The sequence below is a fragment of the Salvelinus alpinus genome, chromosome 6 (assembly GCF_045679555.1).
Source record: "Salvelinus alpinus chromosome 6, SLU_Salpinus.1, whole genome shotgun sequence".
NCBI classification, from domain to species: domain Eukaryota; kingdom Metazoa; phylum Chordata; class Actinopteri; order Salmoniformes; family Salmonidae; genus Salvelinus; species Salvelinus alpinus.
Genome location: NC_092091.1, coordinates 97700969 through 97719258, shown reverse-complemented (window position 1 = coordinate 97719258; position 18290 = coordinate 97700969). Strand labels below are relative to the sequence as shown.

At 47.3% G+C, this 18290-nt stretch overlaps 1 protein-coding gene and 1 long non-coding RNA gene across 4 annotated transcripts in view; one reads left to right on the top strand and one right to left on the bottom strand.

Annotated features, from left to right (window-relative positions):
* The window catches only part of cpe (carboxypeptidase E), a 36759-nt gene extending 26296 nt beyond the window's left edge, over window positions 1-10463 (top strand). Inside the window, exons 7-10 of the mRNA XM_071408504.1 lie at window positions 5583-5722; window positions 6378-6477; window positions 7190-7308; window positions 9162-10463. Of these exons, the coding sequence (XP_071264605.1) occupies window positions 5583-5722; window positions 6378-6477; window positions 7190-7308; window positions 9162-9260 (458 nt within the window). The 3' untranslated portion in view covers window positions 9261-10463. The remainder of the gene's footprint in view (window positions 1-5582; window positions 5723-6377; window positions 6478-7189; window positions 7309-9161) is intronic.
* Window positions 10213-18116, bottom strand: LOC139579657 (uncharacterized). 3 transcript variants are annotated; one of them, XR_011675813.1, is made up of 6 exons: window positions 17720-18116; window positions 17589-17648; window positions 10810-10990; window positions 10567-10626; window positions 10306-10495; window positions 10213-10245 (listed from the first exon to the last, which is right to left on the bottom strand). It is a non-coding gene; the product is annotated as an uncharacterized lncRNA (long non-coding RNA). The 3 variants fall into 3 exon arrangements; XR_011675814.1 differs by having other exon boundaries at window positions 17781-18089; XR_011675815.1 differs by lacking the exon at window positions 10213-10245 and adding an exon at window positions 10247-10305 and having other exon boundaries at window positions 10376-10495.
* Window positions 18117-18290: the final 174 nt, after the last annotated feature.

The window sequence follows — 18290 nt, the reverse complement described above, 5'->3', positions numbered from 1 at the left end:
GGAGGTAACACACAGAGAGACACTAGCTTCACCTACAGAGGGGTCTGGTACAGCGTACCTGGAGGTAACACACAGACAGACACTAGCTTCACCTACAGAGGGGCCTGGTACAGCGTACCGGGAGGTAACACACAGACAGACACTAGCTTCACCTACAGAGGGGCCTGGTACAGCGTACCTGGAGGTAACACACAGACAGACACTAGCTTCACCTACAGAGGGGCCTGGTACAGCGTACCTGGAGGTAACACACAGACAGACACTAGCTTCACCTACAGAGAGGCCTGGTACAGCGTACCTGGAGGTAACACACAGAGAGACACTAGCTTCACCTACAGAGGGGCCTGGTACAACGTACCCGGAGGTAACACACAGAGAGACACTAGCTTCACCTACAGAGGGGCCTGGTACAGCGTACCCGGAGGTAACACACAGAGAGACACTAGCTTCACCTACAGAGGGGCCTGGTACAGCGTACCTGGAGGTAACACACAGAGAGACACTAGCTTCACCTACAGAGGGGCCTGGTACAGCGTACCCGGAGGTAACACACAGAGAGACACTAGCTTCACCTACAGAGGGGCCTGGTACAGCGTACCCGGAGGTAACACACAGACAGACACTAGCTTCACCTACAGAGGGGTCTGGTACAGCGTACCCAGAGGTAACACACAGAGAGACACTAGCTTCACCTACAGAGGGGCCTGGTACAGCGTACCCGGAGGTAACACACAGAGAGACACTAGCTTCACCTACAGAGGGGTCTGGTACAGCGTACCCGGAGGTAACACACAGAGAGACACTAGCTTCACCTACAGAGGGGCCTGGTACAGCGTACCCGGAGGTAACACACAGACAGACACTAGCTTCACCTACAGAGGGGCCTGGTACAGCGTACCCGGAGGTAACACACAGACAGACACTAGCTTCACCTACAGAGGGGCCTGGTACAGCGTACCCGGAGGTAACACACAGAGAGACACTAGCTTCACCTACAGAGGGGTCTGGTACAGCGTACCCGGAGGTAACACACAGACAGACACTAGCTTCACCTACAGAGGGGCCTGGTACAGCGTACCCGGAGGTAACACACAGACAGACACTAGCTTCACCTACAGAGGGGCCTGGTACAGCGTACCCGGAGGTAACACACAGAGAGACACTAGCTTCACCTACAGAGGGGTCTGGTACAGCGTACCCGGAGGTAACACACAGACAGACACTAGCTTCACCTACAGAGGGGCCTGGTACAGCGTACCTGGAGGTAACACACAGAGAGACACTAGCTTCACCTACAGAGGGGCCTGGTACAGCGTACCCGGAGGTAACACACAGACAGACACTAGCTTCACCTACAGAGGGGCCTGGTACAGCGTACCCGGAGGTAACACACAGACAGACACTAGCTTCACCTACAGAGAGACACTAGCTTCACCTACAGAGGGGCCTTGTACAGCGTACCTGGAGGTAACACACAGAGAGACACTAGCTTCACCTACAGAGGGGCCTGGTACAGCGTACCCGGAGGTAACACACAGAGAGACACTAGCTTCACCTACAGAGGGGCCTGGTACAGCGTACCCGGAGGTAACACACAGAGAGACACTAGCTTCACCTACAGAGGGGTCTGGTACAGCGTACCGGGAGGTAACACACAGACAGACACTAGCTTCACCTACAGAGAGACACTAGCTTCACCTACAGAGGGGTCTGGTACAGCGTACCCGGAGGTAACACACAGAGAGACACTAGCTTCACCTACAGAGGGGTCTGGTACAGCGTACCTGGAGGTAACACACAGACAGACACTAGCTTCACCTACAGAGGGGTCTGGTACAGCGTACCTGGAGGTAACACACAGAGAGACACTAGCTTCACCTACAGAGGGGCCTGGTACAGCGTACCGGGAGGTAACACACAGACAGACACTAGCTTCACCTACAGAGGGGCCTGGTACAGCGTACCCGGAGGTAACACACAGACAGACACTAGCTTCACCTACAGAGGGGCCTGGTACAGCGTACCTGGAGGTAACACACAGAGAGACACTAGCTTCACCTACAGAGGGGCCTGGTACAGCGTACCCGGAGGTAACACACAGACAGACACTAGCTTAAACTACAGAGGGGCCTGGTACAGCGTACCTGGAGGTAACACACAGAGAGACACTAGCTTCACCTACAGAGGGGCCTGGTACAGCGTACCCGGAGGTAACACACAGACAGACACTAGCTTCACCTACAGAGGGGCCTGGTACAGCGTACCTGGAGGTAACACACAGAGAGACACTAGCTTCACCTACAGAGGGGCCTGGTACAGCGTACCCGGAGGTAACACACAGAGAGACACTAGCTTCACCTACAGAGGGGCCTGGTACAGCGTACCCGGAGGTAACACACAGAGAGACACTAGCTTCACCTACAGAGGGGCCTGGTACAGCGTACCTGGAGGTAACACACAGAGAGACACTAGCTTCACCTACAGAGGGGCCTGGTACAGCGTACCCGGAGGTAACACACAGAGAGACACTAGCTTCACCTACAGAGGGGCCTGGTACAGCGTACCCGGAGGTAACACACAGACAGACACTAGCTTCACCTACAGAGGGGTCTGGTACAGCGTACCCAGAGGTAACACACAGAGAGACACTAGCTTCACCTACAGAGGGGCCTGGTACAGCGTACCCGGAGGTAACACACAGAGAGACACTAGCTTCACCTACAGAGGGGTCTGGTACAGCGTACCCGGAGGTAACACACAGACAGACACTAGCTTCACCTACAGAGGGGCCTGGTACAGCGTACCCGGAGGTAACACACAGACAGACACTAGCTTCACCTACAGAGGGGCCTGGTACAGCGTACCCGGAGGTAACACACAGAGAGACACTAGCTTCACCTACAGAGGGGTCTGGTACAGCGTACCCGGAGGTAACACACAGACAGACACTAGCTTCACCTACAGAGGGGCCTGGTACAGCGTACCCGGAGGTAACACACAGACAGACACTAGCTTCACCTACAGAGGGGCCTGGTACAGCGTACCCGGAGGTAACACACAGAGAGACACTAGCTTCACCTACAGAGGGGTCTGGTACAGCGTACCCGGAGGTAACACACAGACAGACACTAGCTTCACCTACAGAGGGGCCTGGTACAGCGTACCCGGAGGTAACACACAGACAGACACTAGCTTCACCTACAGAGAGACACTAGCTTCACCTACAGAGGGGTCTGGTACAGCGTACCCGGAGGTAACACACAGAGAGACACTAGCTTCACCTACAGAGGGGTCTGGTACAGCGTACCTGGAGGTAACACACAGACAGACACTAGCTTCACCTACAGAGGGGTCTGGTACAGCGTACCTGGAGGTAACACACAGAGAGACACTAGCTTCACCTACAGAGGGGCCTGGTACAGCGTACCGGGAGGTAACACACAGACAGACACTAGCTTCACCTACAGAGGGGTCTGGTACAGCGTACCCGGAGGTAACACACAGACAGACACTAGCTTCACCTACAGAGAGACACTAGCTTCACCTACAGAGGGGTCTGGTACAGCGTACCTGGAGGTAACACACAGACAGACACTAGCTTCACCTACAGAGGGGCCTGGTACAGCGTACCCGGAGGTAACACACAGAGAGACACTAGCTTCACCTACAGAGGGGTCTGGTACAGCGTACCTGGAGGTAACACACAGACAGACACTAGCTTCACCTACAGAGGGGCCTGGTACAGCGTACCGGGAGGTAACACACAGACAGACACTAGCTTCACCTACAGAGGGGCCTGGTACAGCGTACCTGGAGGTAACACACAGACAGACACTAGCTTCACCTACAGAGGGGCCTGGTACAGCGTACCTGGAGGTAACACACAGACAGACACTAGCTTCACCTACAGAGAGGCCTGGTACAGCGTACCTGGAGGTAACACACAGAGAGACACTAGCTTCACCTACAGAGGGGCCTGGTACAACGTACCCGGAGGTAACACACAGAGAGACACTAGCTTCACCTACAGAGGGGTCTGGTACAGCGTACCCGGAGGTAACACACAGACAGACACTAGCTTCACCTACAGAGGGGTCTGGTACAGCGTACCCGGAGGTAACACACAGACAGACACTAGCTTCACCTACAGAGGGGTCTGGTACAGCGTACCGGGAGGTAACACACAGAGAGACACTAGCTTCACCTACAGAGGGGCCTGGTACAGCGTACCTGGAGGTAACACACAGAGAGACACTAGCTTCACCTACAGAGGGGCCTGGTACAGCGTACCCGGAGGTAACACACAGACAGACACTAGCTTCACCTACAGAGGGGCCTGGTACAGCGTACCCGGAGGTAACACACAGAGAGACACTAGCTTCACCTACAGAGGGGTCTGGTACAGCGTACCCGGAGGTAACACACAGAGAGACACTAGCTTCACCTACAGAGGGGCCTGGTACAGCGTACCCGGAGGTAACACACAGAGAGACACTAGCTTCACCTACAGAGGGGCCTGGTACAGCGTACCTGGAGGTAACACACAGACAGACACTAGCTTCACCTACAGAGGGGTCTGGTACAGCGTACCCGGAGGTAACACACAGAGAGACACTAGCTTCACCTACAGAGGGGCCTGGTACAGCGTACCTGGAGGTAACACACAGAGAGACACTAGCTTCACCTACAGAGGGGCCTGGTACAGCGTACCGGGAGGTAACACACAGAGAGACACTAGCTTCACCTACAGAGGGGCCTGGTACAGCGTACCGGGAGGTAACACACAGACAGACACTAGCTTCACCTACAGAGGGGCCTGGTACAGCGTACCCGGAGGTAACACACAGACAGACACTAGCTTCACCTACAGAGGGGTCTGGTACAGCGTACCGGGAGGTAACACACAGACAGACACTAGCTTCACCTACAGAGGGGCCTGGTACAGCGTACCGGGAGGTAACACACAGACAGACACTAGCTTCACCTACAGAGGGGCCTGGTACAGCGTACCCGGAGGTAACACACAGAGAGACACTAGCTTCACCTACAGAGGGGCCTGGTACAGCGTACCTGGAGGTAACACACAGACAGACACTAGCTTCACCTACAGAGGGGCCTGGTACAGCGTACCCGGAGGTAACACACAGAGAGACACTAGCTTCACCTACAGAGGGGCCTGGTACAGGTTAGGGGGGGATAACATTTTGACAGGGGTGGCAGAGCCGGGGAACAGACACAGGTTTAGGTGGGGTATATTATTTATTTCACTCTTCCTCCCTCCCTCCCTCCCCTCTCCCTCCCTCCCCTCCCTCCCTCCCCCTCTCCCCCTCTCCCCCCTCCCTCCCTCCCTCCCACTCCCTCTCCCCCCCCTCCCTCTCCCCCCTCCCCCTCTCCCTCCCTCCCTCCCTCTCCTCCCCTCCTCTCCCTCCCTCCCTTCCCCCCTCCCTCCCTCCCTCTCTCCCTCCCTCCCTTCCCCTCTCCCTACCCCTCCCTCTCCATTCCTCCCCCTCTCCCTCCCTCCCCATCCCCCTCCCTCCCCACCCCTCCCTCCCTCCCTCCCTCCCCCCTCCCCCTCTCCCCAGGAATGCAGGATTTTAACTACCTGAGCAGTAACTGTTTTGAGATAACTCTGGAGCTGAGCTGTGACAAGTTTCCTGCTGAAGAAACGCTCAAGACTTATTGGGAGGAGAACCGCAATTCACTGGTCAACTACATAGAACAGGTACACACACACACACACACACACACACACACACACACACACACACACACACACACACACACACACACACACACACACCACACACACACACACACACACACACCACACACACACACACACACACACACACACACACACACACACACACACACGCACACACACACACACACCACACACACACACACACACACACACACACACACACACACACACACACACACACACACACACACACACACACACACACACACACACACACACACACACACACACACACACACACCACATACACACACACACACACACACACACACACACACACACACACACACACACACACACACACACACACACACACACACACACACACACACACACACACACACACACGTCATAATTTACATAAATATGTCTTATTTTACCAAAACATGAATTGTGTGCATGTGGTGTGTGTGTGTGTGTGTGTGTGCATGTGGTGTGTGTGTGTGTGTGTGTGTGTGTGTGTGTGTGTGTGGTGTGTGTGTGTGTGTGTGTGTGTGTGTGTGTGTGTGTGTGTATGTGGTGTGTGTGTGTGTGTGTGTGTGTGTGTGTGTGTGTGTGTGCATGTGTGCGTGTGTGTGTGTGCGTGCGTGCGTGTGTGTGTGTGTGTGTGTAGGTGCATCGTGGTGTGAAGGGCTTTGTGCGTGACCTTCAGGGCGGAGCCATCTTTAACGCCTCCATCTCAGTGGAGGGCATCGACCATGACATCACTACAGGTACAACCAATCCCAGCCCTCCTCTCAGCCAACCCTAACGGTGATGAGTTACTGTGAAACAGAGTGTTGATTGGAGAAAACATGCTGATTATCATATTGATCATTGGTTATTGATTAGTATGATATTGATTAGAGGTTATTGATTATTATCATATTGATTAGAGCTTATTGATTATTATCATATTGATTAGAGCTTATTGATTATTATCATATTGATAATTGGTTATTGATTATTATCATATTGATTAGAGTTTATTATCATATTGATTAGAGTTTATTGATTAGTATGATATTGATCATTGTTAAGGACTGTGATAATGATATTGATAATTGAGTATTGATTATTAATGTCTATTGATCATTAATGTACTTGATTATTATTATTGTAGCTAAAGAAGGTAATAATGATATTGAGTAATATGTTATTGAGGATTGTGTATTGATAATAATAATGATATTGATTATTGATTGTTATTGCGTATTGATAACAGCTAAGGAAGGTAATAATGATATTGATTATTGATTGTGATTGTGTATTGATAACAGCTAAGGAAGGTAATAATGATATTGATTATTGATTGTGATTGTGTATTGATAACAGCTAAGGAAGGTAATAATGATATTGATTATTGATTGTGATTGTGTATTGATAACAGCTAAGGAAGGTAATAATGATATTGATTATTGATTATTGATTGTGTATTGATAACAGCTAAGGACGGAGACTACTGGCGTCTCCTGGCAGCAGGGAACTACAAGGTATCTGCCTATGCTCCAGGTTACCTGACCGTCATCAAGAAGGTGGCTGTCCCCTACAGTCCTGCTATTAGGGTAAGAACCATGATACCATGACAACAACAGCCCATAATACCATGACAACCATAATAACATGACAACAGCATGTTCAGTAGTAGTTACCATGACAACAGTATGTTCAGTAGTAGTTACCATGACAACAGTATGTTCAGTAGTAGTTACCTTGACAACAGCTATGTTCAGTAGTAGTTAACATGACAACAGTATGTTCAGTAGTAGTTACCATGACAACAGTATGTTCAGTAGTAGTTAACATGACAACAGTATGTTCAGTAGTAGTTAACATGACAACAGTATGTTCAGTAGTAGTTACCATGACAACAGTATGTTCAGTAGTAGTTAACATGACAACAGTATGTTCAGTAGTAGTTACCATGACAACAGTATGTTCAGTAGTAGTTAACATGACAACAGTATGTTCAGTAGTAGTTACCATGACAACAGTATGTTCAGTAGTAGTTAACATGACAACAGTATGTTCAGTAGTAGTTACCATGACAACAGTATGTTCAGTAGTAGTTAACATGACAACAGTATGTTCAGTAGTAGTTACCATGACAACAGTATGTTCAGTAGTAGTTAACATGACAACAGTATGTTCAGTAGTAGTTACCATGACAACAGTATGTTCAGTAGTAGTTAACATGACAACAGTATGTTCAGTAGTAGTTAACATGACAACAGTATGTTCAGTAGTAGTTACCATGACAACAGTATGTTCAGTAGTAGTTAACATGACAACAGTATGTTCAGTAGTAGTTACCATGACAACAGTATGTTCAGTAGTAGTTACCATGACAACAGTATGTTCAGTAGTAATTACCATGACAACAGTATGTTCAGTAGTAGTTACCATGACAACAGTATGTTCAGTAGTAGTTACCATGACAACAGTATGTTCAGTAGTAGTTACCATGACAACAGTATGTTCAGTAGTAGTTAACATGACAACAGTATGTTCAGTAGTAGTTACCATGACAACAGTATGTTCAGTAGTAGTTAACATGACACCAGTATGTTCAGTAGTAGTTACCATGACAACAGTATGTTCAGTAGTAGTTAACATGACAACAGCTATGTTCAGTAGTAGTTACCATGACAACAGTATGTTCAGTGGTAGTTAACATGACAACAGTATGTTCAGTAGTAGTTACCATGACACCAGTATGTTCAGTAGTAGTTACCATGACAACAGTATGTTCAGTAGTAGTTAACATGCATTATCTACAGGTGGAGAGGATTAGTTTGTCTAACCGTCTATCCTGTGTGTGTGTGTGTGTGTGTGTGTGTGTGTGTGTGTGTGTGTGTGTGTGTGTGTGTGTGTCTCTGTGTGTCTGTGTCTCTGTGTCTCTGTGTGTGTGTGTGTGTGTGTGTGTGTGTGTGTGTCTCTGTGTCTCTGTGTCTCTGTGTCTCTGTGTGTGTGTGTGTGTGTGTGTGTGTGTGTCTCTGTGTCTCTGTGTCTCTGTGTCTCTGTGTGTGTGTGTGTGTGTGTCTCTGTGTCTCTGTGTCTCTGTGTCTCTGTGTGTGTGTGTGTGTGTGTGTGTGTGTGTGTGTGTGTCTCTGTGTCTCTGTGTCTCTGTGTCTCTGTGTGTGTGTGTGTGTGTGTGTGTGTGTGTGTCTCTGTGTCTCTGTGTCTCTGTGTGTGTGTGTGTCTCTGTGTCTCTGTGTCTCTGTGTCTCTGTGTCTCTGTGTGTGTGTGTGTGTCTCTGTGTCTCTGTGTCTCTGTGTCTCTGTGTGTGTGTGTGTCTCTGTGTCTCTGTGTCTCTGTGTCTCTGTGTCTCTGTGTCTCTGTGTGTGTGTGTGTGTGTGTGTGTGTCTCTGTGTCTCTGTGTCTCTGTGTGTGTGTGTCTGTGTGTGTGTGTCTCCAGGTGGACTTTGAGCTGGAGTCCTTGGTAGAGAGGAAGGAAGAGGAGAAGGAGGAGCTGATGGACTGGTGGAAGATGATGTCACAGACACTCAACTTCTGAACACTCTGATTGGTCCATAGTGCCACTGGTCCACGTCTGTGATTGGTTGACAGGTTGATTGACGTGTGCGTCTACAAATGGGTGTACTATATTGTGTGTTGTCCCGCCCACTGTACAGGTCTTCTCTTGATTGAGTTTTTCTGTCTCTATTTAATTTGGTTTAATGGTTGATGTTGTTGTCAGGGGTTACCCGTTACCAGGGGGCTCCAACCTTTTCTAGCATGCGAGCTACTCATTATTTATCTAGCTTTCCAATAGGCCCTCATCTCCCCTGCAACTCTTCCTGGTCCTTAGAGAGGAAGTAGGGCACTATGTTGTCAACTCTCCCCTGGTCCTTAGTGTACAAGAGGAAGTAGTGCACTATGTTGTCAACTCTTCCCTGGTCCTTAGTGTACTAGAGGAAGTAGTGCACTATGTTGTCAACTCTTCCCTGGTCCTTAGAGAGGAAGTAGGGCACTATGTTGTCAACTTATCCCTGGTCCTTAGTGTACTAGAGGAAGTAGTGTACTATATTGTCAACTCTTCCCTGGTCCTTAGTGTACTAGAGGAAGTAGGGCACTATGTTGTCAACTCTTCCCCTGGTCCTTAGTGTACTAGAGGAAGTAGGGCACTATGTTGTCAACTCTTCCCTGGTCCTTAGAGAGGAAGTAGGGCACTATGTTGTCAACTTATCCCTGGTCCTTAGTGTACTAGAGGAAGTAGTGCACTATGTTGTCAACTCTTCCCTGGTCCTTAGTGTACTAGAGGAAGTAGTGCACTATGTTGTCAACTCTTCCCCTGGTCCTTAGTGTACTAGAGGAAGTAGTGCACTATGTTGTCAACTCTTCCCCTGGTCCTTAGTGTACTAGAGGAAGTAGTGCACTATGTTGTCAACTCTTCCCTGGTCCTTAGTGTACTAGAGGAAGTAGTGCACTATGTTGTCAACTCTTCCCTGGTCCTTAGAGATTTATTATTAAATCTGTTATTATGGTTTCTGTCAATATACCTGGTTAATAAACAGCTCTAAGACCCTATTAAATCTGTTATTATGTTTCTGTTAATATACCTGGTTAATAATGGTTAATAAACAGCTCTAAGACCCTATTAAATCTGTTATTATGTTTCTGTCAATATACCTGATTAATAAACAGCTCTAAGACCCTATTAAATCTGTTATTATGTTTCTGTCAATATACCTGGTTAATAAACAGCTCTAAGACCCTATTAAATCTGTTATTATGTTTCTGTCAATATACCTGGTTAATAATGTTTAATAAACAGCTCTAAGACCCTATTAAATCTGTAATTATGGTTTCTGTCAATATACCTGGTTAATAAACAGCTCTAAGACCCTATTAAATCTGTTATTATGTTTCTGTCAATATACCTGATTAATAAACAGCTCTAAGACCCTATTAAATCTGTTATTATGGTTTCTGTCAATATACCTGATTAATAAACAGCTCTAAGACCCTATTAAATCTGTTATTATGGTTTCTGTCAATATACCTGATTAATAAACAGCTCTAAGACCCTATTAAATCTGTTATTATGGTTTCTGTCAATATACCTGGTTAATAAACAGCTCTAAGACCCTATTAAATCTGTTATTATGTTTCTGTCAATATACCTGGTTAATAAACAGCTCTAAGACCCTATTAAATCTGTTATTATGGTTTCTGTCAATATACCTGGTTAATAAACAGCTCTAAGACCCTATTAAATCTGTTATTATGTTTCTGTCAATATACCTGGTTAATAATGGTTAATAAACAGCTCTAAGACCCTATTAAATCTGTTATTATGTTTCTGTCAATATTTTTTATTTTATTTTTTTATTTCACCTTTATTTAACCAGGTAGGCTAGTTGAGAACAAGTTCTCATTTGCAACTGCGACCTGGCCAAGATAAAGCATAGCAGTGTGAACAGACAACACAGAGTTACACATGGAGTAAACAATAAACAAGTCAATAACATGGTAGAAAAAAAAGAGAATCTATATACAATGTGTGCAAAAGGCATGAGGTAGGCAATAAATCGAATAATTACAATTTAGCAGATTAACACTGGAGTGATAAATCATCAGATGATCATGTGCAAGAAGAGATACTGGTGTGCAAAAGAGCAGAAAAGTAAATAAATAAAAGCAGTATGGGGGGTGAGGTAGGTAAATTGGGTGGGTAGTTTACAGATGGACTATGTACAGCTGCAGCGATCGGTTAGCTGCTCGGATAGCAGATTTTTAAAGTTGTTGAGGGAGATAAAAGTCTCCAACTTCAGAGATTTTTGCAATTCGTTCCAGTCGCAGGCAGCAGAGAACTGGAAGGAAAGGCGTCCAAATGAGGTTTTGGCTTTAGGGATGATCAGTGAGATACACCTGCTGGAGCGCGTGTTGCGGGTGGGTGTAGCCATCGTGACCAGTGAACTGAGATAAGGCGGCACTTTACCTAGCATAGCCTTGTAGATGACCTGGAGCCAGTGGGTCTGACGACGAACATGTAGCGAGGGCCAGCCGACTAGGGCATACAGGTCGCAGTGGTGGGTCGTATAAGGTGCTTTAGTAACAAAACGAATGGCACTGTGATAAACTGCATCCAGTTTGCTGAGTAGAGTATTGGAAGCTATTTTGTAGATGACATCGCCGAAGTCGAGGATCGGTAGGATAGTCAGTTTTACTAGGGTAAGTTTGGCGGCGTGAGTGAAGGAGGCTTTGTTGCGGAATAGAAAGCCGATTCTTGCTTTGATTTTGGATTGGAGATGTTTGATATGAGTCTGGAAGGAGAGTTTGCAGTCTAGCCAGACACCTAGGTACTTATAGATGTCCACATATTCTAGGTCGGAACCGTCCAGGGTGGTGATGCTAGTCGGGCGTGCGGGTGCAGGCAGCGAACGGTTGAAAAGCATGCATTTGGTTTTACTAGCGTTTAAGAGCAGTTGGAGGCCACGGAAGGAGTGTTGTATGGCATTGAAGCTCGTTTGGAGGTTAGATAGCACAGTGTCCAAGGAAGGGCCGGAAGTATATAGAATGGTGTCGTCTGCGTAGAGGTGGATCAGGGAATCGCCCGCAGCAAGAGCAACATCATTGACGTATACAGAGAAAAGAGTCGGCCCGAGAATTGAACCCTGTGGTACCCCCATAGAGACTGCCAGAGGACCGGACAACATGCCCTCCGATTTGACACACTGAACTCTGTCTGCAAAGTAGTTGGTGAACCAGGCAAGGCAGTCATTAGAAAAACCGAGGCTACTGAGTCTGCCGATAAGAATATGGTGATTGACAGAGTCGAAAGCCTTGGCCAGGTCGATGAAGACGGCTGCACAGTAATGTCTTTTATCGATGGCGGTTATGATATCGTTTAGTACCTTGAGCGTGGCTGAGGTGCACCCATGACCGGCTCGGAAACCGGATTGCACAGCGGAGAAGGTACGGTGGGATTCGAGATGGTCAGTGATCTGTTTGTTGACTTGGCTTTCGAAGACCTTAGATAGGCAGGGCAGGATGGATATACAGTGGGGAGAACAAGTATTTGATACACTGCCAATTTTGCAGGTTTTCCTACTTACAAAGCATGTAGAGGTCTGTAATTTCTATCATGGGTACACTTCAACTATGAGAGACGGAATCTAAAACAAAAATCCAGAAAATCACATTGTATGATTTTTAAGTAATTAATTAGCATTTTATTGCATGACATAAGTATTTGATACATCAGAAAAGCAGATCTTAATATTTGGTACAGAAACCTTTGTTTGCAATTACAGAGATCATACGTTTCCTGTAGTTCTTGACCAGGTTTGCACACACTGCAGCAGGGATTTTGGCCCACTCCTCCATACAGATCTTCTCCAGATCCTTCAGGTTTCGGGGCTGTCGCTGGGCAATACGGACTTTCAGCTCCCTCCAAAGATTTTCTATTGGGTTCAGGTCTGGAGACTGGCTAGGCCACTCCAGGACCTTGAGATGCTTCTTACGGAGCCACTCCTTAGTTGCCCTGGCTGTGTGTTTCGGGTCGTTGTCATGCTGGAAGACCCAGCCACGACCCATCTTCAATGCTCTTACTGAGGGAAGGAGGTTGTTGGCCAAGATCTCGCGATACATGGCCCCATCCATCCTCCCCTCAATACGGTGCAGTCGTCCTGTCCCCTTTGCAGAAAAGCATCCCCAAAGAATGATGTTTCCACCTCCATGCTTCACAGTTGGGATGGTGTTCTTGGGGTTGTACTCATCCTTCTTCTTCCTCCAAACACGGCGAGTGGAGTTTAGACCAAAAAGCTCTATTTTTGTCTCATCAGACCACATGACCTTCTCCCATTCCTCCTCTGGATCATCCAGATGGTCATTGGCAAACTTCAGACGGGCCTGGACATGCGCTGGCTTGAGCAGGTGGACCTTGCGTGCGCTGCAGGATTTTAATCCATGACGGCGTAGTGTGTTACTAATGGTTTTCTTTGAGACTGTGGTCCCAGCTCTCTTCAGGTCATTGACCAGGTCCTGCCGTGTAGTTCTGGGCTGATCACTCACCTTCCTCATGATCATTGATGCCCCACGAGGTGAGATCTTGCATGGAGCCCCAGACCGAGGGTGATTGACCGTCATCTTGAACTTCTTCCATTTTCTAATAATTGCGCCAACAGTTGTTGCCTTCTCACCAAGCTGCTTGCCTATTGTCCTGTAGCCCATCCCAGCCTGTTGCATGTCTACAATTTTATCCCTGATGTCCTTATACAGCTCTCTGGTCTTGGCCATTGTGGAGAGGTTGGAGTCTGTTTGATTGAGTGTGTGGACAGGTGTCTTTTATACAGGTAACGAGTTCAAACAGGTGCAGTTAATACAGGTAATGAGTGGAGAACAGGAGGGCTTCTTAAAGAAAAACTAACAGGTCTGTGAGAGCCGGAATTCTTACTGGTTGGTAGGTGATCAAATACTTATGTCATGCAATAAAATGCAAATTAATTACTTAAAAATCATACAATGTGATTTTCTGGATTTTTGTTTTAGATTCCGTCTCTCATAGTTGAAGTGTACCCATGATAGAAATTACAGACCTCTACATGCTTTGTAAGTAGGAAAACCTGCAAAATCGGCAGTGTATCAAATACTTGTTCTCCCCACTGTAGGTCTGTAACAGTTTGGGTCCAGGGTGTCTCCCCCTTTGAAGAGGGGGATGACCGCGGCAGCTTTCCAATCCTTGGGGATCTCAGATGATACGAAGGAGAGGTTGAACAGGCTGGTGATAGGGGGTGCGACAATGGCGGCGGACAGTTTCAGAAATAGGGGGTCCAGATTGTCAAGCCCAGCTGATTTGTATGGGTCCAGGTTTTCCAGCTCTTTCAGAACATCTGCTATCTGGATTTGGGTAAAGGAGAAGCTGGGGAGGCTTGGGCGAGTAGCAGCGGAGGGGGCGGGGCTGTTGGCCAAGGTTGGAGTCGCAAGGAGGAAGGCATGGCCAGCCATTGAGAAATGCTTGTTGAAGTCTTCGATTATCACAGATTTATCGGTGGTGACCGTGTTACCTAGCCTCAGTGCAGTGGGCAGCTGGGAGGAGGTGCTCTTGTTCTCCATGGACTTTACAGTATCCCAGAACTTTTTGGAGTTAGAGCTACAGGATGCAAATTTCTGCTTGAAAAAGCTGGCCTTTGCTTTCCTGACTGACTGCGTGTATTGGTTCCTGACTTCCCTGAACAGTTGCATATCGCGGGGGCTCTTCGATGCTATTGCAGTTCGCCACAGGATGTTTTTGTGCTGGTCGAGGGCAGTCAGGTCTGGAGTGAACCAAGGGCTATATCTGTTCTTGGTTCTGCATTTTTGAACGGAGCATGCTTGTCTAATATGGTGAGGAAGTAACATTTAAAGAATGACCAGGCATCCTCAACTGACGGGATGAGGTCAATATCCTTCCAGGGTACCCGGGCCAGGTCGATTAGAAAGGCCTGCTCGCAGAAGTGTTTTAGGGAGCGTTTGACAGTGATGAGGGGTGGTCGTTTGACCGCGGACCCGTGGCGGATACAGGCAATGAGGCAGTGATCGCTGAGATCTTGATTGAAGACAGCAGAGGTGTATTTGGAGGGCAGGTTGGTCAGGATAATGTCTATTAGGGTGCCCATGTTTACGGATTTAGGGTTGTACCTGGTGGGTTCCTTGATGATTTGTGTGAGATTGAGGGCATCAAGCTTGGATTGTAGGACTGCCGGGGTGTTAAGCATATCCCAGTTTAGGTCACCTAACAGAACAAACTCTGAAGCTAGATGGGGAGCGATCAATTCACAGATGGTGTCCAGGGCACAGCTGGGAGCTGAGGGGGGTCGGTAGCAGGCGGCAACAGTGAGAGACTTATTTCTGGAGAGATTAATTTTTAAAATTAGAAGTTCGAACTGTTTGGGCATAGACCTGGAAAGTATGACAGAACTTTGCAGGCTATCTCTGCAGTAGATTGCAACTCCTCCCCCTTTGGCAGTTCTATCTTGACGGAAAGTGTTATAGTTGGGTATGGAAATCTCAGAATTTTTGGTGGCCTTCCTAAGCCAGGATTCGGACACGGCAAGGACATCAGGGTTGGCAGAGTGTGCTAAAGCGGTGAGTAAGGCAAACTTAGGGAGGAGGCTTCTGATGTTGACATGCATGAGGCCAAGGCTTTTTCGATCACAGAAGTCAACAAATGAGGGTGACTGGGGACATGCAGGGCCTGGGTTTACCTCCACATCACCCGAGGAACAGAGGAGTAGTAGGGTGAGGGTGCGGCTAAAGGCTATCAAAACTGGTCGCCTAGAGCGTTGGGGACAAAGAATAAAAGGAGCAGATTTATGGGCGTGGTAGAATAGATTCTGGGCATAATGTGCAGACAGGGGTATGGTGGGGCGTGGGTACAGCGGAGGCAAGCCCAGGCACTGGGTGATGATAAGAGAGGTTGTATCTCTGGACATGCTGGTCTCAATGGGTGAGGTCACCGCATGTGTGGGGGGTGGGACCAAGGAGGTATCAGAGGTACGGAGAGTGGAACTACAGGGTCCATTGCAAACCAAAACAATGATAATGATAACTAGCCTGAACAACAGTATGCAAGGCATATTGATATTTGAGAGAGACATACAATAAGTCATAAAGTGATTGCAGGTCTTGATTGGGAGAGCTAGCTAAAACAACAGGTAAGATAACAGCAGCAATAACAGGGTGCTAGTCTAACACAGCAACAACAGGTAAAAATGGCGACGACTAGGCAGAGAGGGTCGGATTAACTACACACAGATCCTGAGTTAAAGCACAGAGCCGACAGATAAAACACAAATAAACAGAATGGAGTACCGTGAATTAATGGACAGTCAAGCATGCATCAGCTATGTAGCCAAGTGATCATAGTGTCCAGGGGGCAGCCGTAGATGGAGCAGGGAGGCCTCCACTAAGCTAGCACGCGGCGTTTAAAGTTAGTAGCCCGGGGGGTGGTCTGCTCAGACGGAGGGGGTCTGCTCAGACGTGGTCGTGTCGACAGAGAATCCAAGCCAGATGGCGATGGCGAAAGAGAGGTTGTGAATTGTAGAATTGTGTTTGCTAACTGGTGCTAGCTTCGTGGCAGTGGCGCTAGCAGCGCTAGCTGCAAGCTAGCTGTGAGGATCAGAAGTAGTGGCTCAGGGATTACGGCAGGAATCCGGCGTTGTTGTCGAGAGACAGTCCGATGCTGGTAAATTGGTGAGTAATATCCAGGCTAATAACAGGGCTGGTGTCTGTGCAGAAGGTAAAAGCTACTAGCAGCGGCAAAAAAATGGCTAAATTAGCTTGTAGCTGGTATTGTAGCCCAAGAATTCGCTGGTAGACCTCTTCAGCTAGCCGGCAGATGGGCCTAGCTCGAGGCTAGCTCAAGGCTAACTGGTGCTTGCTTCGGGACAGAGGTGTTAGCCAGTAGTAGCCACTCGGTTGCAGCTAGCTAGCTGTGATGATACGGTGTAATTGTCCAGAGCTTGCGTCAGGAATCCGGTGATGTGGTAGAGAAAAAGCAGTCCTATATGCTCTGGGTTGATATCGCGCTTGCAGACTGGCAGGTATTGGCCCGGTATTGAAGCTGGCTGTGTCCGAGTTGAGGGTGAAGACCGCAGCAGTGGCTAACTGACTACTAGCTAGTAGCTAGTTATCTGGCTAGCTTCTGATTGGGGTTACGGTTCTAAAGTATAAAAAAATAGCAGGTCCGTACCACATTGGGTGAGGCGGAATGTAGGAATGTATATTCAGTTCCTAGATGGAAAGTGAAATTAAAATATATACGAAATGTACACGAAAAATACGAAGACTATTTACACGGGACAGGACATGACAAAGACACGTCCGACTGCTACGCCATCTTGGATTGGATGATATATACCTGGTTAATAAACAGCTCTAAGACCCTATTAAATCTGTTATTATGTTTCTGTCAATATACCTGGTTAATAATGGTTAATAAACAGCTCTAAGACCCTATTAAATCTGTTATTATGGTTTCTGTTAATATACCTGGTTAATAAACAGCTCTAAGACCCTATTAAATCTGTTATTATGGTTTCTGTCAATATACCTGGTTAATAAACAGCTCTAAGACCCTATTAAATCTGTTATTATGTTTCTGTCAATATACCTGGTTAATAAACAGCTCTAAGACCCTATTAAATCTGTTATTATGGTTTCTGTCAATATACCTGGTTAATAAACAGCTCTAAGACCCTATTAAATCTGTTATTATGTTTCTGTCAATATACCTGGTTAATAAACAGCTCTAAGACCCTATTAAATCTGTTATTATGGTTTCTGTCAATATACCTGGTTAATAAACAGCTCTAAGACCCTATTAAATCTGTTATTATGTTTCTGTCAATATACCTGGTTAATAAACAGCTTTAAGACCCTATTAAATCTGTTACTATGGTTTCTCAGTTTTATCTTTCTTGGATTTAGGTTTTGGGACTAAACAAATACACCATGACAGCGCAATACACACGGGGTGGAACAGTGGCGAAGGTACCCACAGGACAAACAGAATAATATTAGTCTGAGGAGAGATTAAATAGCATTAATACAACAAAAATTA